General features: G+C 34.9%; 1 protein-coding gene across 1 annotated transcript in view; it reads left to right on the top strand.

The window, feature by feature from the left end:
- The first annotated feature begins 2501 nt into the window (after positions 1–2501).
- LOC150110295 (CKLF-like MARVEL transmembrane domain-containing protein 4) overlaps positions 2502–21069 on the top strand; it is a 52570-nt gene continuing 34002 nt past the window's right edge. Inside the window, exons 1-2 of the mRNA XM_090392584.1 lie at positions 2502–2665; positions 16580–16693. Of these exons, the coding sequence (XP_090248710.1) occupies positions 16625–16693 (69 nt within the window). The 5' untranslated portion in view covers positions 2502–2665; positions 16580–16624. The remainder of the gene's footprint in view (positions 2666–16579; positions 16694–21069) is intronic.

Raw genomic sequence — 21069 nt, 5'->3', positions numbered from 1 at the left:
TAGAAATGTGGATGTAAAGGTCGGAATATGTACATATAGATGTAAAAACATAAATGAAAATATGAATATTGATACAAAATTGGAAATATAACTGTTAATCAATACTTGGAAGCTACGTGTAATATAGCATTGTATGCAATGGAGCATGTAGAGGAATAAATTACCTCCTGGTAGGGTTACTATTGGGAGGAAAACACACACGCGCGCGCGCACACTCGCACACACACACACACACACACACACACACACACACACACACACACACACACACACACACACACACACACACACACACACACACACACACACACACACACACACACACACACACACACACACACACACACACACACACTGTAGTGCCGAGGCTCGGTATGAGACTACGACTTGAATACTGGAGTCCTGAAATGCTTTCAGAAAATATCATGTTTGATTTCTAGACGTTTCGTGAATGGGAGAGATACAAAAATAAATTGACAGTTAAGACTATTACGGCAGATTTTGTTACTTGCTGCAGGCAACTAACAAGCAGCACAATTGTCCACATATCATCAGCATATCAGGATCTATCATTCACGACTTCATAATATACGGTACGTGGAAATCGGAATTACTATACACAGTTGCGCCACTAATCCAAGACGTGGTTTATAGCTCGTAATGTTTGTTCAAATGAAAGCCTTATTTTACGTATTGGAATATCAATGTATATAATCATAAATGCAACTGAAATGGACTTAAAATTACTTGATTAGCATAAAACGAACTCTAATATCAGTGGCGTTAAAAGATTTTTCACAGTTGAATTTCCAAAAAGGGTTCTAGTCATAATTAAGAAACAAAGGTTTTATTTAATTATTTATTATTATTATTTGGAACTTTTTTGGAATGCCCTTCATCCAAACTACTATCCTTACCGGATAACAACTACTATGTAAAGTATAATATATGAGTATTCATAAAGTTTTAAATCATGCATGGGCAACAGTTAAGACGAGCATATTAACAGTATACAGCAATCTTCAATCAATTAGGAATTATAAACGATGTTGCAGAAGTGTATTGAATATTAATGTATATATCAATGTTTCGCAATTTCTTTTCACAAACCTCTACGCATCGTTGGCCCATCTTTGGCAGCGCTGGATCCCTTTAGTAGTCTTTTCAGTAAATGTTATTAAATAAATGTGGGTATTTTTGGTCCATTCATTTTTGCACCAAAATGGTAGTTAATTTCCTGTAGTCAGATTGGATTGGTTTCGCCCACAACCAACATTCTAACTCCTTCAAAAAATATTTTATAGGATTCAGGTTGGGACTTTTGTCTTGTAGTAGGAGAGAATGCATGAACATAGTTCTGCTCATTTTGAACATTTGCATAGACGTATCAAAGCGTACGTAGATCACACTGAATTGTCCAACACAACGCCCAGTATTCATTCTTCCGGGCTACGATAAGTGTTGTTAGACCAAACGAGAGAAGTGTTCTCATGTCATAAAATCACTGCTACTGAGCTTAAGTGGAATAATATTCTGACAATATTCATGCAAACCAACGCTCTTCGGTAACCTTCATACCAACTGTCCAAAGTGTCTAATATTCTATCACTTCAAGCTCTGGAATCCGAGCATTGTTTGGCTTGTATGAAGCAACCCTGTCATGAAAATTGAACAGTAAAGAAATTATTTTAAAAAAGACTGTAATGTTCTGAAGTAAACCTCTACAGTTGTGGCCACTGCAAACTTCTGGTTGAGAAATTCACTGGCGCATCTTGAGAAAAACATACAATATTTTTCAGTATGCTCCTAAGTCTTTCTATCAATGAATCCCAGGATTTTTCACTGAAATACACTCTATTCTACACAACATGATCACCTTCTCAACGCTACGATCCACCGTCTACATCACATCATGAAGAGTGAGAATGCAAAAGAGAATTTCCTATTTGGGAATGAAGAGGGGAAGACAAGTAGCTCAAGAGATATCTTTCTGACTGACTGAACCAATATCGTTACATTGTAGATGGTACTTTCATATATGGGTATTCATATCATACTTTCATAGATAGAACTTTTCATGTGTGTGTAAACTCAGGTATATTAATGATGAACACTGTAAAAATATGCCTGCGTTATGTTTTAGTCATAAACAAGAAAATCCCCAAATTAGAAATTATATCCCATTTTTTCTCTCTTTTTTTCTTTCTTTCTTTTTGTGAATTCCAAATTTAGGAAACTTGTCGTGTTTCGACAGTGTTTCTGTTTTCCACTTTACTACCTGTTTCCTCTCTGGAATAACCTATAGCAGTTTGAATTTCTCTTCTGTGATTTCCAACTGCAAATTCTCCGCCGTTATTTGAGCAGTGTGCGTCCTTCGGAATAGACCTGTACGAAAAAGGATGTAAATCCCTTACGTCACACGGCGCAGATGCAGTGATGAGACAAGTTCTTCGTCTCGAAAGAGTTTTTATTTTGAAATGTAGTCTACCAAAATAGCAGCGAACACCAGCAGTGCTAGTGGAAAAGTAAAACTGACACACGGCTTTACTGTACGGAAGGTCACCGTTGGTTTCGGGAGATGTTGGTTAGCTTTAGGGAAGTGTAAATACTGCAGGTGGCTGCAAGGGTTTGTGAAATTGGTGTTCGGAAGAGTTAGTGACGACAGGTGAGATTTCTTGCATGTATTTTATGATATCAACCGGGATGGATGGCGTTTAACATTCGACTAAATGCAAGGGCTATAATACACCGCAGGTTGGATGGGTTGGGTAGGGAAGGGGGGGGCATCCATTGCGGAAGCCACAGCTATACAACCCACATGTTTAGAATCCAGAATGCAAAAAAAATGAGATACCGTAATAACATTGTGAGCATCAGTTTTCGTAGTTTGGAATGCGGATGGGCATCTTCCCATTTAGGTTTCATCTCCATCCGATATTTGAGTAGGATGTACTTCTATTTAGAATGCGTCCAACGCCGTCTAGCTACGGACAAGGGTTTTCCCATTTACCTATTTTATGAATCAGTAAGAGATCACAGACTAAAAATACTTGTGTTAAATATTCCATGTGAAGACTAACAATATGGTTTCACTGTACTAAAGAGACAATTACGTACGGATTCTATTCTTAAAATGATTTGCTCTCCTTCAAATTCCAAGCCTATGATGTCACTTAGCTACGTCTCAATAATAGAAGCCATTTTAGTGAGAATTACTAGATATTAAGAGGAAGACTTTTATTTGACGTAGGTTGGACAATGTCCTTATATATCATAAAACAATGTATTGGGATTTTATTTTACCCGAATTTATTGAACCAAATTGATTCTTATTAATATACTGGCATTTATTTATATCAGAAAAAATATTTATATCAGTGGACATTTGCTTCGCAGGTTTCTGACATGGATTAAATAGTTCGGTATTTGGTGTTCATTTGTCAAAATGGACACTGCTAAAACAGAGTGGCCAACACTTTACATACTATGCAGAAATGTTCAGTGCTTTATTTGCATTGCATATTATGAAAAACTATGTTATAATTTCATAAATCAATGACTTTATGTCAGTAATACGATTTAATATGAGAATAAAATGTATATGTGTATTTTTTTATGATTTTTAACCAACTGTTTTTTTAATATACGACGCCAATGTACAATTTAAATATAACAGTAGTTTTTTTTTTAAAACATAAATAAAAAAATCCGTCACTTTTCGAGTATGTACAATTTCTACTTGAGAGATTGATAGTTTACATTCTGTTGGTTCATATCCGGTCAGAAACATTTCATAATATTTGTTTTGATAACGGAAAAGCAATCTTTCTTCTGTTATCCTAACTTTTATGCAGATAACACTTCTTTATTTATTCTACATCTTAGCTTATCAGATATATGTCTATTTGTCTGTCTATATGTCTTCCTTGGAAAGCCTTTTGAAGACACGATATTACGATTTGGTTCCCACACCGTTGGTGTTATAAATATCAAATCACTTGGCAACCTAAAAATGTTTTCGAGTTTTCGATTGTTTTAAAATAAGCAGTTCTTCAAAACATTTTAAAGCTATAAAACCATAAGATGCACAATATTCAAACCGCAAAATCGTCTTATTAATGTTCTGAGTATGTGGAAATTTTGGGATCGTTAAGGGTTTTAATGTGTGATTTATAGGGTGAAAACGTTAGTATGCAAAAAAATATTTTTTTTAGTATTGACATTATTCCATAATCTTATTGAATTTGATTATATTCATATTTTATAGATTCATGTTCCTAATTTATATAATTTCTATCTTTTCATTTGTTTTTGTGATCTTTGCGATCTTCATATTGCAGATATGAATATCTGCAATATGCAGAGCCACCTAATTTAATTTATCTGCAATACGATTTGATTTTTTAACGATGCTTGTGACATAATAATTAGAAATATATACACGTTTGCACAAGAATAATGTTTAATTTGCCAAATATTTCGATCTGAATATTACAGACCATCTTCAGTGGCTACGTAGGAATAGTTTTAATCATAGAACATTCATACATAGAACGAGCCTCGTGATGTCATATCGCTAAGTATTAGAAGAGTAAACATTTTTAAAGTCATAATTAAAGATATTAATTCAGAAATTCATATAATAATCTTAAATAACATTAGACTAATATAGGAAATTTACAAAAGAAAAAAAATGAATGTGTTATCCTGATTAAACTTTCACAAATTTTTGATATAGATATACAGTCATTACGATTTAAGTTAGGAATTGTTTACTCTTCTAATACTCAGCGATATGACATCACGCGGCTCGTTCTATGTGTGAATGATCGATTGTTCGTATTCCACTTTGTTTTTTAAAACTATTCCTATGTAGCCACTGAAGATGGTCTGTAATATTGAGACCGAAATATTTGGCAAATTAAACATTATTCTTGTGCTAACGTGTATATATTTCTAATGGAATACGATAATTATCTTGTCTTTTCTCTCCTTTTCAAGGATATTCAGATATATCCATATTAGTCTATCCTCCAAACTAGCTGTATGTTCTGAGAAAAATTAGGGGAGCGAACAAATGGCATCAATGGCAGAATCATATTAAAAATGAAGCCATTTGGAAGGATTTGACGTTGTTTGTATTCAAGAATGTGTGAGCAGGGCTAATCTAAGATGGTATGACCACTTAAAGAGCATGAAAAAGAGGAATGATTAGCAAAACAGGTGTTTGATGCCAGGATGGCAGGAAGACCAACATCTAGGATTAGTTGTAATTCAGTGATTCATTCCCAAGTTCCTTAGAGGAACGAAATATTAGATACGACAAATTTGGAGTGCTGACAAGTAATAGATTGATTTAGAGGAAAATTGTTGATAGGAGATTAATAATGATGTAAACTTAATCATGTAGTGCTGTCATAGTAGCTTGAACACCCCCTTGAGGATACAAATCAGGAAATTGATGTTGCTGATGATAAGCCTTAATTTAGTGGATTCATTTTGCTTAGTTGATAGGTCACGTGGGTAGCTGATTTATGCTCCAATCAAATTTATCTGATTTTTTAGCACTCAACGTGGAATAAGCTTTGATATTGTTTCTCGTTTAAAATTCAAGACTTCTAACTATCTGTTTAATATTTAAATTATACTTAACCAAACTTAATGACTTTTTTAACGGTTTTCATTCCTGCACATACATAGGTAGTGCCGTCGCTTTTCTTTTTTTAATTAGAAGCGAACTTGTTCTTCTAGAAAATACATTCTCAGGCGAGAACGTCCTTTTTTTCTCCTACTTCTTCTACGGAAAAAAAATTCTTACCTGGAATGATTGTACTTGTCTACAAAAAACGAAGATCACTTTCTTTTAGTTGTTTTAAGCAAGAAAGGATATCACACGTTAATTAATATTTCTATTATGATAATAGTTTAATTGGAAATTGCTAGATGTTTACATACCACCCTGAGTTAAAATTAGTAACAGTAAAATCTCGGAACGTCTGGAATTTAAGATCGTTCAGCTCAGCGCTGTACGTATGGTGCCATTCAGTTGTAAATCGTCATCAGAAATCACTGACCAGATGGCAGCCAGCCAGCGAGATCAGCCTCTTTTCAAGAAGACTACCTTTGTAAACTAAATGGTGAGGTTAATAGGCCTACTAATAGCTAACACCTGATTAAGGAGTTTGGTGACGTGTCTACAAATACCACAAGGCATTACAGGCATGTGATTATTTGGATTTTATTTTCCCTTTTCTAATTTTGCTTTGCTGACAAGGAATACAGTTGCACAATACAGCGTGAAATAGTTGGTAACAAGTTATTCGTACATGAACATTAAAACGAGCAATCTCTATATTACTTAAAGGTGTTTCGCTTTTCAACACAAGTGACAGTTTGGAGTATAAAGTTTTATTTATTTATTTATTTATTTGGAGTGAACTAGTTCAAAGTGAGCTCCATATACATCCAACTTGTAACTCATCTCATGTCATATACATTCTAATAGTTAGGAGGCAGTGTGGCTTTAGGGGCTACATGACTTTAATGTTCTGGTTTAACTCTTGCAGTGAAGTCACTTTTCATATGGACACTTTATTCCTTACAGAACTCTAGAAAAAAAAAAAAAACTCTAATTTTAATATAGAAATGGAGTAAGTGGAACCACATCCAAAGTTATGAAATCCTTGCGTTTCTCTACAATTCAAATTTCTTCAAATTGGTTAACATCATAGCTTAACACGTTTATTATAAGATGGAATATGTTGTCAGATGCGTTAACATTCTCGCTGTAAAAGAATTAATGACTCAGATTTTAGTACCATAAAATACACCTATTTTGTATAGCTGTCGCCTTTTGATATCTGTGGATAATAATTGGATGGGTACAAAGTACTCTTTAATCGATTTCTTTTTAGATGCATATCTTCCACGAAAGTTTGTAATTCTATTTGGCATTAGCACTGTGGGAGGAGTACGGTTAGATAATACTGAAACCCTGCTCTACAAATCAAATAGAAACTTTCTTGAAGCCATTCTTCAGACCTCCAGTAAGTAGGTGGAATCTGAAACTGGAGTGATAGTCTCCTGCTACCTAAAAAGGTATTCATAAACATTTATTCCACAGCATGATTCAGTTCATCCACTAGTCGATGAACAGCATGACTCATCCTGTTCATCGACTAGTGGAGACGTTAATCTTAGGCGAACAACAATCTTAAGTTAGGTAACCATCAACCGTGTTAGGTAAACATCAACTTAGGTTGGTTAACCACCAAAAACGGTGACGGATTGAGACAGCTGATGGACCACCAGCAATCACAAATGCTCTTCATGTAAGATATGATGACTTTCAACTGCTCACGAGTCCAAGTTGTCTTACCACCTCCATTCAACGACTAGTTTTGGCCATGTCTTGTGATGTGTGGCTTAATTTCAACAGTTATCGTGAAGAATTCTCAGGCGTATCAGGACAGTCTGGATAAGCAGGAAATGCAGGATAAGCAGGTCTTTACAAGCATGAATGAAATTTTTCATGTGATCGACTGAAAACGGAATTCATGTTTTAGGACTAAAACGAAATCCTCTGAAATATAATGGTTATTATATAAATCCGTTATCCACCTAGAGACAACGTATGGAATTAGTTATACAAGTAAAGTCATAAAGATCGAGCTTTCACTCAAATGTGTAGTTTCAGCTTCTGGATACTTTTGTGATATGGTCTGAAAGATCCTTTGATCAGCTCCTCGTCTCTTCGTCAAAGAATTACTAATTAAACATGGTAAGATCCAACCATTAGCGTCTTAACCATGCCTTTCGACCCATTGGCGAATTAGTGACATCCAGTTATAAACTAACCAACCAAACATTGTGTAATGAGTGAGTGAGTGCATATCACCAACTGATGGCCATGCATAACACGTCTTCGCGTAGTAATTACTGAGAAATAATGTATCGTGCATGACATTAGGTAATGCCGTTCTAATCTTCTCTGATGCAAACATAAGCGTGAATTCTAATTATTAGAATCCGGATCGAGTGTTGAGTTGCTTGCAACTGAGGCTAAGTGGTCTGTGTGTTATGGTAAATTGCATTTGTTCTTCGGCTAGTTTGCTTTGTAATAAATGACATTTCCATCTCCGTACGAGACCAAGTAACTGAAGTCTATGGTACGTTTGAACCCATAACCCGAGAGTTAGAGAGTGGATATATAAAATACTCTTCCAGCCAAGCCGGCAAATATAAGTTATGCTGAGAAATATGTTATAAATATATAAGCTACATTGTCATTAAACTAAAAAAAAAAAAAAACTACAGTTTTCTTATTCTCTATGCTCTAATACTTTGAAATATCAGATTTATCGTTTGGATAGCTAATGCCATTGAGCTAACCTGGTTGAAATGACTTTCGCAGAACTCAGTATTTCTTTTTTAATTTATTTTGATATTCTCATTTTTCTTTCAAAAGGCTTTTAGATAGCAGTTCTTTTACTAAGATTAACGGTAAAAAAAATAATAATAACTCATTTAATGCAAAAAAAAAGTTGCTTAAATCGTGTTAAAAGATAAAAATACGTTTACGAACCCAGAAGACAACTTTGGCTCACTTCTCTGATAAATGCGTTTATTTAAAGAAACACTTTGAAATTACCGTCAGTAATTTAAGACGCTGTAATCACTATTTGCTTTACATAGTGTAGAAAGTTATGGGAAAATAAGGAGTGACATGTAAACCAGCTGACTTAGTGACTACTGATCACCAAAGGGTGAATGCCTTGACTGGGCTTTCTTCCGTAAGATCCCTTCCCGATCTGGCAGCGATCCAGATCTTTTTCGTCACTTATGTGATCTGGATGCCAAGAAAGAGAGGAAATAAGACAGAGAGAGAGAGAGAGAGAGAGAGAGAGAGTGCACGTGAACGTGGTTTAGATTAGAAAGAGAACGCTTAACATTCCACAGACTTCATTGGCTTAATTTCTTCATTTTAGTACAACCTTTAACTTCTTGGAGAACATAGGAAGGTAGACTTGGCTTGTTGTCTAAGGATCTTGAATGCAGAGCCATATTGAATCAAAATGTGACCTTGGAAAATACTTCAAGGTAGTCCTTTAACTTTGTAACAGAAGGGCAAGTAAGAATTTGAAAAAAAAAAAAACTAAATTAAAAAATAAATCCTTAGCATTCCCGTTTGCCAGTATTACACATTCATTAAACAGGATCTCGATAAAAATGTTCAAAAATAAAATAACAGTGATGTTTATTCTGATTACTCGTGTCGATATAATGAGTTTATTAACCTTTTTTTTTCAAGTTATTGCTGAAGAATTCTTCAGAGAGGATTTTTTTTTTTTAATTTTAAAAAGGGCTTAATAAAATAATAACATAATTTGAGAATAAATATTGTTACACAGAAGACAAGATTTTCATAGATGGTCGTATTCCTTTTTATTATTTTTTAAATTAACCGATCACGCAGAATTAACCTACATAATTTTCAGAATGTATTAAGACAACCGATTTTACTCCTAACAAAGTTGTTTTATTTTCAACTAGTAACCTGTACATAACTGACAATATTTAAGAAAAAAACATGAAAACGAAATGAATAAATTCTAAACGTTATTTAACGTGGCGAGTTTCGCTTTCCACTATGAAAAAAAAAAAAGCCAAAATCAGTAGCTTTTAAAAACAGTAATGTATAGAAGAAAATGTAACAAAGAAAATAACAAAACAGCAACCAAAAGTCAGTAAAAAGTAAAAAGTAACATAATATTCAAAGCAAAATAAAAGCAGAAGTGCCGTTAAAAGATACTCGAATAACTGAAAACATAAACGGTGTTAATAAAACCTTTTATTCAATACAAGATGAATCTATGGCAATTGTGCAATATTATGTAATTGCCACCTGCTAACAGAGATCCATTCGACCAATTCTGTACAGTTTTCTTTTTAACGAGCGATCATGTAATATAGATTTCCGCCAAAGTTAGGAAGGTTTCCAAAATTTTTATCTAAAAACTATAAGACGCCCTAACAATTCATTGCAATATATATGAGGGTGTGTGCTAAAAAGTTGTGATAATCACTATGAAGGAATTGAGGTAGAACCACGTAACTTACTCATTATTCTACACATTCCCCATGAAGTGTTTTGCACTTTTGGTTGGCATTCAAACATTTGGAGACCCACTTCGCTGAGAGCTTCTGCATGTCCAGATGTTGTTGGATAATGACCCTAACTCGTGTCCTGGATATCTAGAGTCTTTGCAATGTTTTTGGCTGGTATTCGTCTATCATCAAGGATCATGGCATGCACTGTATCAATGTTTTTAAGTGTGATCGCTGTGAAAGGTCTTCCTGACCTGTGGGAATCTGTTATCTCGGAATGCCCAGTTTTAAACTTGGCCATCCATCTGACAACTGTTGGATTATGCTGGGACTCAGTCCCCTAAAGCCTCAAAGGTTGGTGAATCTCAGTTGCGGACTTTCTTGCAGGTACGAAAAACTTGATGACGGCCGGCATCTCATGTCTTCGAATTTCTTCAAAACCTCTGACATGTCTTCTTATATATCCTAAAAGAAAAAGAACAAATTATTACAATTTGATGAAACATGGGGTTAAAGAGTTTAAGATATATTCTTCTTTCTTTCTTGTGGTTATATCAGTTGCTTCAATATCATTTTTGCTCTAGGTGGTTATCAGAACTTTTCAGACCCCCGTATTTCCTACAGGAGACGATTTCCTTCAGAATATGATGAAGGAAGATGAAGATGTAGGAAGAAGGAAGTTGCAGTCATAGAAAGAAGAGGTTTCAGCGCAGAAATAAAATCTTAAAACGTCTGAAGTGAATGTGATTGCCGATTGCTATAAGAAGACGAGTGTCAGAGTGAAATATGGGATGAGTGCAGTGCTGAAGTTGTGAGTGCAATTTATGACATCTTAAACATGTCACAATTTGTTACTCTACACCAAGTCAACAAGCCAGTTTGTTTGCAGTGCAAGCGTTTCATATATTTCACTCCTAGAAATATTTATAACATATTCTTATATTTAACGTAATTGATCTTACTAGTTTATTAAATTAAAAAAAAATTATAATTACGAGTAATAATTTATTTATTCTGGCGACTGCTCCAAATATGGTAATTCTGATTTACAATACTTCTTATGTATTGGTGTGAGTGTGGATGATAATTTTTAATTGCCCATTCCAAAACGAATTAAAGCTTAAGCATCAAATAGTTTACTCATATTCGTGGATTATTGTATCAAAAAATCAGCTTTGGCATTGCATAATCCCTAACCCACGATCTAATTGTGAACCGTGCAGTTTTATTTAGGAAAATAATTTTAAATAATGTATGCATTTCCTTAAACTATGGGAAAGCTCACGGTTAGTTATTCTTGTTTTACATGTGATGTTTTAATTACTTGCAGGCTGGTTTGCTGTGTATATATGACAGAGGTTTTATTTTCCTTTTGTTCTTTATTTTCAGCTCTTTTAAATTTTTAATTTGTTTAATTCATCTTTTTCATTATCGGTTCATTCATTTTTTTTTTTTTTTTTGCTATCTCTGATAAGTATCTCTACACTGAATTGTCGGTTTACTTTCAACACCTCCCAATTACATACCATCTTAGCTCTGATCAAGTCATGTTCCAATTACTGTGTCATTATTACTCTCAAAAATGCACACCCGTATATGTCAAATTAATAATCATTCTTTAATATAATCCATTTAATTGGCATGTTTGGTTTAATTTTCACTGTAGCATCTCTATCTCTTTTTTTTATACTAGTTGGATAAATAAAAGGGGATGCTACATTAACAAAAATAGCTTTGCTTTTTTTCTCAGTTTAATATCAAATATAGAAGATGATTTTTTCAGAATTTTAAGTATTAAATCATGTTTTATCTAATCCCAATTGATCACTACATCAACATATGTATGCACAATTACTACAAACGAGGAAAAGAATCAGATAAAGTGAGTATTTCCTACATGCATATTCGTAGATACCAGCATTTATTCTTAGGTAAATTCAAACTATTTCTTACAGCATTCTGTTTTGTTATCTTAAGAGGGAAATTATCCCAGATGTTCTATCGACAATTGGTGGCCTTCGTTCTTTTACAGTTTATTACATTTGGCATCCGAAACCATCCACATTTAGAACTGAGAGTTAACAGTTGAGCTTTAAACCCCCCCCCTCTCTCTCTCTCTCTCAGAAACTAAGTTCATGACGTCAGCGCTAAACATAATCCAAGGCTATGCAAAAGCTGCTAACACAGCTTAGTGCAGTGTCCCATTCCGTAAACAACACATAATTACAGAACACATAAAATATACCATAAAATATAGAAATATGGAAGTATCGTTGTTTATATAGTACTGTTGTTAACACATCATTATTGCAGGTATATTAGGAAATGATGAAAGCCGTTTGATTGAATTGAGAGTTGGAGTAGAAGCAGCAGACTTACAGATCACAAACAAATATCTTTTAATTAGTACTAGTGCAAGGAAAACTGTCGTAAGCACATTTAATTTTTCGATCCGATTTTCCTTTACTTCCATTATGAATCATTCGGTTTCTTTCAGGGTAAACTGCGATCAATGACAGGGAGGTTAATCCTATCTTCATAGTTTTCTGTGTCTCTCAATGAATCTCCTCTAGCGGGATAAAAATCCCCCCTAGGAAAGATCCAACTATCTTTGTATGAGTTCTACTGTAGCTCACTTTAAAAAGTGTTTTGGTTGAAAATACTAGCGCCCATACTAATGTCAGAATAATGTAGTAAGTTGCGCTTATTTTAATATGTGCAATTAAAACTAAAACAATCGAAGTACAATACAATAAGCATGTATTATTTAAAAGTTTTCTTACTGTCGTATGGAAAACCTTAAAAAAACAGACCACCCTTCCCCTCAACTTAAATTATAACATAATTCTCAAGAACACACCACAAGGTATTTGCATTTAAATTATTAATTGCTTTTTGCATCAACCAGTCTTTCGATTAATTGATTACCAGACTGTCAATTACAACAATAGGAAAAATTCCTCTCTCTCTCTCTCTCTCTCTCTCTCTCTCTCTCTCTCTCTCTCTCTCTCTCTCTCTCTCTCTCTCACACACACACACACAAAAAAGGAAGAATGCAACATACACACTTAGGTTGAAAAGCTCTACCAACTCTTCATGACGCGATATCTTCACAAGGGCTATTCAACTGAAGTGAGTTAACAGTCAATCTCGCACGAGTACGGAGTTGAAGGGTCTCATTAATTTCCGTTTTTACTCCTGCTAAATAGACTAACCATTCGGAGAATATAAAGAATTCACGCGGTTGACTAGTTTCACAGGCTTAATTACCTTGGTATAATTCAGTTTTTAAATTGATCTACAGATGGGAAAAGAAGGAAACCCATTCCTTCTCTGGAAGTAAAGAAAATAAAAATATAATTTTTTAAAATAATCTTGCAGATATTATCAATGATAAATTAATATTTTATTTATGTTTTATACGATCCCATTCACGAAAAGTTATAAACTATGATAGATTAATACTGAGTGAGATAAGCTTTTTTTTTGTTTATGTACGTTATGGAGATGGTATTTGCATCAATAGGCCCAGTACTATTGATGGGGAATAAAAGGTGCTAAAGTTTTTTTTTTAAATTGTATTTTGTCATATGCAAACATGGAGCTTAGTCAAACCACTTCATGTCAAACGTGCTGCTTATGAACCCCATAAACAGCACGATGGTGTCATACTGGACGATAAAATTCATCTCCCACTTAAATACGCTTGCAAACATCCATTCCCTGTACAGGATTCAAACCTAAAACCTGTTGGCTGTAGAGCGGGTATGATATCCACTCGGATAAAACTTTACTTAAAACTCTAATAACAAATACGTTCCTTAAAATGATGGGCATGGATGTTTGTGATTGTCTGTGAAAATAATAGTGGTGATGTTGATGGACAATAGATGGCGTTGGTGTAGATGAGGTTTGTGGATGAAGTTGAGTGGTGGAGACGGAGAGTTGTAGAGTAGGTGCCCTCCCTCGATGAGTCTTAGGACTCCTTGTAGGTGTGTGATAATAATACAGGGTGTCTCAAAAAAATGTATACACACTTTGAATGATCATAAAGTTGGTATTTATTATACGACAGTTAACTTTCACATTGTAAAGTACACTACATAAACGTACTTTTCATCCCTCAACGTCTGTATTCAAACTGATGAACGTTCTGGTCCATGGACCACTGATAACGTGCAGCAATGGAATTGCAAACACTGAGCTCATTTCGTCTTGTAGCTGGGCGCATTCTCTTTCGATTGCTGCTTTCAAGTCGTCGACTGTTGCCAGTTTTGAAGTGTAAACTTTATCCTTGATAAATCCCCATAAGAAGAAGTCCATTGGCATGATGTCTGGTGAACGCGTGGGGGGGGGGGTATTCTACAGAACCTCTTCTTCCAATCCATCTATTGGGTAGAGTCTCATCAAGATAGGCCCTCACATCTCGATGGTAGTGTGAGGGTGCCCCATCTTGTTGAAAATAAAAGTCCTCATCCTCAAAGTCCTCTTAAATACGTGGCATGACATCTTCATGCAGCAAGTTCAGTAATTGGCACCAGTTACAGTACCGTCGAAAAAGAATGGTCTCCAATTAATCCGTGTGCTGATAAGTCACACCCCACCGTCACTCCTGGTAAATTTGCATGATGTTCCTCCATAACATGCGGATTCTCAGGTGCCCAGTAAGTGCAATTGTACCGGTTAATTGACCCATTTAATTTAAATGTGGCCTCATCACTCCACGCAATTCGTCTTAGAAATTTTGCGTTCTCTTCACATTTTTCCAAGTACCACTCACAAAACTGCATTCTCCTATCTGGATCATCTTCGTTGAGAGCGTGTACTCTTCTTGGAATGTAACTTTTCCAATGACTGCGCCTCAACATGCGGTGGACACTTGATTTTGATACTGCTATCTCACGAGACGCTTGTCGCACAGATTTTCTAACTTTGACGATACGTTTCAATCAACCTTTCTTCTGTTGCGGGCCTCGTAGCTGTTCGCGGTCTTCCTGAACATTGTTTATGGATATTTTGAACAGTTCCATCTTCTTCAAATTTATCTCTAATTCGAGTGATAGTAAGTCTCGTAGGTGGATCTCGTTGAAATTCTCTTCTAAACTGTCTTTGCACTTCCACTATGTTTTCATACTTCCAGTAGCATTTTAGGATAAATTTTCTTTCCTCAAAGCTTAGTCAGGTTTCAGCCATTATTTCAAATCCGTTAAACCTGCAAAATAACGAAAATTAAATGAGTTATCAGCTGTTGAAGTGTGTATACATTTTTTCGAGACACCCTGTATAATAATATAATATAATTAAAATTGACTTCGCAAGATGACAAAATTCACAAGGGTGTGACTGGTACAAGAAAATTGGTTTGTTTCACTTAGCGTATTCTGCTGACACTTCTGTATATTACATCTCAGGTTAAATGAAAATAATAAGACAGTATCCATTGCCTTTCAGTCTTTGAAGAATGTCAGTTTCTATTACTTAATACTGAGCACCAATCAATAACTACAATAAAGCCTCTTATTCGTCAGTCAACATTCCAAATACATCATTTACCTGTCGGTTCGCCATAATAACTCTCCATGAAATGAACAAACCCTTCTTATAAGAAGAATTTTAGTGACATCGTACTAAATAAAAATAAATAAATGATAGATCTTTCCCAGCTGATTTCATGATGACTTGTCCGATGCATGGACTGAGATACTTGATTTTTCTCGTCTATGGTTGGAGATATCACTGCAGTGCTCTTTCGTGCTTATTTGAGGTCAATCTAACTAGGGTATACGAGATGCTGCAACTACTTAATCTTATGAACCCCAAGTTATTTGTAGCAAGGATGAGAGATGGGGAGTTCGGGGCAAACGTAATGTTTCTAGTCTCATCACTTTATAGTTACACATCATCTGTAGGCTAATCCTCTATTTATTTGAAGAACTGTAGTTGATAATTAGATGGTAATATGAATTTGAATCCAGTCTGGGACGAGAAGAATCTTTACAAGGGCTTTTCAACTGATCATGAGTTAACGTCTCATATGGAAGCTGTTGGTTTTTGTTTTAATCCCGGAAATTCGGGTTTTCATCCCGCACGACAAAGGCAAACCTTTCAGAAGAACACACGCATTTACAGACATGATGCATTGACCTCATAGACATGCTTCAGCCGTAAATCAAAACAAACACACACAACAACGAATTGAAGGTCCACAAAGAGAAGTTTCCACACTGACAATTTCTATACAGAATTACGGAGGTCATCTACGGTAATTTACTGTTATCTTAACCATACATTGTCTAGTGTACGATCAAAAGCTTCCTTAATAAAGAAAGAAGTTGTTATGGTAATTAAGAATTTTTATATAATTTTAAATTTATCCAGAAATTATATACGATACAGGCATAATAGATATATTTTTCATGTAGCACTACTGAATGATTTTTCTGTGTTACAACACATTTTTTAAACCCTCTAGAGGACCAACTGGTAAGTCCCGGACCAAAACGCAGCAAGTGACAGTATGGCAGACGAAGGAATAGACCGAGGATACATCAGGAACGTGCGAGGCATTTTACGTAGTTGTCAAGCGGTGAGCATAGAAATTTCACTCATGTGACTGAATAAATCCTGAATTTTAGATGTAAGACTTACTACACACTTTACATTGTCTTGCGTAAATTAATAGCAAGTAAACAGCAGAAGTTTTACTATTGGCTTTGTGTATTCATGTTGAAATTATTCCATCCTAAGAGATGTCCAAGAAATTTTCATTTCTTATTCTGTGCGAAGACCAAAAGTTAAATTTTTGTCTTGTTTTTCAGCAGTACCCAATAAATATAATTGTTCACTTAATGCAGTAATTTCTCCATTTAATTTTAGTATTCGTCTAAATTAGCATCTCTCTCTCTCTCTCTCTCTCTGAATAAAATGTCTATTTAATGCAGGACTAATCGATTTTCATTTCTGAAGTTCTTTTCACATGAATTAAGATGTGTTCATTTATCTACAATATTCAGTCAAATATTTTCCACATAATCTTCAAAAGAATGACAAAGAAACTGTTGAAGTTGTCAAGCAATAACCACAGAAAATTCACTTATGTAATTGAATTAATTCTGAATCTTCGATATAAGACGTACTATCAACTGTACATTGGCAATAACATTAAAATCTCTTACATAAATCATGACACTACCACATTAAGTTTACATTATTGCTAACTTCTTATTAACAATTTCCTCCAAATCAATCGGTTATCTTTCAGGACTCCAGTATTGTCAGATCTTAAGATTTAGTTTATTGAGGCACTTCTGACTGCATTAATCCACCTAGTTCTTGGATTCTTCTTCAGTCATTAATTATTATCATTAACTAATTCTCATAAACCTATGTTAACAATAATGAGAAGAACAAGATTTGGTGACTTCTTTTTAAATTCTTGAGGATATTTGTTGAAAATATTTCACATTTCAATGGATGTATAAAGATGTCTTCTCAAAGAGAGTTTCCAAACATTTAGATATGTAGACCGGAAAATCGTGAAAGAGATTAAGAGACTAAATAAAGATCTGAGAAATAGGTTAGATCTATCTATTCAGTTTTAATTTCTGAAAACAGAGAAAAATATTAAAATGAAACACCTCCCTCACAAAGTACACAAACAGATCCTCATTCCAAACAGTTCTATATTTTTATGTGAACATTATCTTATGCTTTCATCTAAATCCAAAAAACACTTTTTTCCCTATATTTTTCATTTAATTTTTATGGTATAATCGTCATATATGTATAATTTTGATCATTACAGAAGCCAACTAGTTAATACGCCCCAAACTGCCAGTGCTATATCCTTGTTTTTCTACTACAAATGGATATAACACTTACTAACGGGCGATTTTCTGGATCTCAGTCGGTATGGACGACGAAGCCTTCGATGGGAACATCTAGGTTCGAATCCAGTCTGGCACGCGAAAAACGTTTATCAGGGTTTTCCATCTGAAGATGAATTAACTAATCTCATGCCGGGGTGGATGTAATTTTCTTTTCAGTCACTCAAGATAGAAAAACGAACCAGAATAGTACATGCAATTATTTACAGACACACTGCACTAGTTTGCTGATTTGGATTTATAGCCGAAGCAACTCAGGTTGAAGACAATGCATCATGTTTGTTAACTGCGTGTGTTCTAATGGCCGCTTTGGCCTTTTTGTATGAAAACACAAGCTTCCGGGAGGAAAATTCTTCAACCTCCGCATGAGACCGGCTAACTCCCTTCAGTCGGAAGAGCATGATAAAGGTCCTTCACGTCTTAAACGGATTCAAACCCAGTTCTTTCCAAACAAAGGGCATCGTCGAAACCAACTGACCTTCGGAAGCTCTATTGTGTTGGCCTTATTGCTTCGTTGCCTCCGCCGTAATTCCATGCACTGACAACAACAAATTACGTAAGAGGAGAGAACATGTAGTGAAGGAAAAAAAAAAAAAAATATATATATATATATATATATATATATATATATATATATATATATATATATATATATATATATACGGTATATCCTGGTTGTTTCTTTTAACTCCTTATAGTTGGTGCTGGTCTCCCATTAGTTATCTAGCTTCGTCCTTAAGGACGAAGCTAGATAACTAATGGGAAACCTTGATATTATTAACTTGATATTATTAAAATTAAGAAATGTGAAATATTAAGAACTTGATATTATTAAAATTAAGAAATGTGAGTGTGTTGAGCTGATATGGCCATTAGAATACGACAGAAATGAAATATTTTTAAACATTTATATGGGGACAAAAACGGCATGAAAAGACCCTGAGAAAGATGAGGATTTGGAAAGTCAGTTGACAAACAATATCCCAATTTTTTTTTTTTTTTAAATTAGATTATTTTAGAAAAATAAAATTGTTAGGAGAAAACTAGAAATCTTTAAAATGTGAGGATTATGGAATCATAAATAATATAGAAGTGAAACCTTTATGAATGCAGAAATAAAATCTGTATTGTTCCTCTCTTCCAAAGAAGTCATGAGTACTTCCTGGTTACGTAAGTCCTCCAACCGATGTAGCTGCAAGTATACTGGGCGGAAAACGTAGTAGTTTCATATTCACTTCATTCAAAATTATTGTACTGGAAGCAACACCCCCCCCCCCATCTACCACGATGATTTATAGAGAATAGAGCCTACTTAGCTTTTGTATGAACCATCCAAGAAAATTCTCATCTCATTCTATTCTAGAATGATTTTAATTACAGATCATAATCAAATATGAGGTATGACAAACATCTTTGTGTGTGTGTGTGTGTGTGTGTGTGTGTGTGTGTGTGTGTGTGTGTGTGTGTGTGTGTTTATCCACTCAAAATTGTAAAAACCATTCCCGAGTGGAAGTTCCACAAACTGTTATGGATAGTACATCTAGTACTATGAGTGGAGTAAGGATTTTTATTATTTTTGAGTTTATTTATTTTTTAATATTTTTCATTTTTTTTTTTTTTACATAATCCCGAAAGTTTGCTGTAGAAACCAAACATCGAACTTTTTCAAGCTACCTCCAGCTTCCAATAAACGAGGCAGTGGTCTCACAATGTACGATGTGGTTTATCTCCCGCCTAAAGACAATCACAAACATCCACGCTCAGGGCTCGATTCGAAACTGCAGCCTGTTGGTTGGAGAGAGGGTATACCATACACTCACCCTGCTAATAAAATATTATATTATAATTAATATAATTAAATATATAAATATAATGATATTAAATTAGATATACTATACATTCATTGCATTATATTTCGTAGATACGAGGGTTGTTTGAAAAGTTTGGTAAATTTCCAATAGACGGCGATACAATTCGTTCATTAATACCAATGTCGGCACGTATCATCTTCCTCATGACCCCTGACAAAATTTTAGCCACGTGCGACACGTAGTTCTTGTTTGGCAAACATTTAAAATGACTGTGTTCGAATTTTTCATAAAAATGGAGAAAAACGAGTTTCGTGCAGTGATAAAAAAATTTTATCTGAAGAAGTGGACGGCCGTACAGATCAAAGCCGAGTTAGATGCAGTTCATGGGGACTCTGCACCAGCATTAAAGACTATTTATTTTTGGATAAACGAGTTTAAACGTGGTCGTAAGTTCATCAAAGATGAAGTGTGCTCCGAACGACCGACTGAGGTCACTACGAAAAAAATTATTAACAAAATCCCTGGTATCGTTATGGAAGATCGCCAAGTGAAAGTGCCTGAGATTGTTGAGATTGCAGACATCTCAACTGAATGGGTGTATAATATTCTGCACGAAAAATTGCACATGAAAAAGCTGTATGCGCAATGGATGACGTCGATCAAAAACGCATGCGAAAAGACATTTCAATGCAGTGTTTGGCGATGTTTAATCGCAAGTGGCAGGATCTTTTATGTGGATTCGTGACTGTTGATGAAACTTGGATCCACCACTACACACCTGAGTCCAAGCAGCAGTCAAAACAGTGGAACAATGTCAGGTGAAAGAGCACCGAAAAAAAAAAAAAAAAAAGCGAAGGCTGTGTTTGTCAGCTGGGAAGGTGATGGCCACTGTTTTTTGGGATTCCTAAGGAATTATCATGATTGACTATTTGGAAAAGGGTAAGACAATAACAGGAGTCTATTATGCGTCATTGTTGGACCGTTTAAAAGAAGAACTGAAGAAAAAATGGCCAAGATCGGCGCACAAAAAAGTGCTCCTTCATCAAGACAATGCACAGTCTCACACATCAGCTGTCGCAATGGCAAAATTGCACGAATTGAGGTTCGAATTGGTTCCACATCCACTGCATTCTCCGAACTTAGCCCCATGTGACTTCTTCTTGTTCCCAAACTTAAAAATTTGGCTCGGCGTGAAAAAATTTTCTTCGAACGAGGATGTCATCAAGGCTGTCAATGACTATTTTGCACAATTTGATAAATCTTAC

This window comes from Typopeltis vanoorti, chromosome 1 (genome assembly GCF_054136105.1).
Source record: "Typopeltis vanoorti isolate ZY-2024b chromosome 1, IOZ_Tvanoo_1.0, whole genome shotgun sequence".
Lineage (NCBI taxonomy): Eukaryota > Metazoa > Arthropoda > Arachnida > Uropygi > Thelyphonidae > Typopeltis > Typopeltis vanoorti.
This window is presented reverse-complemented; position numbering and strand designations above follow the sequence as displayed.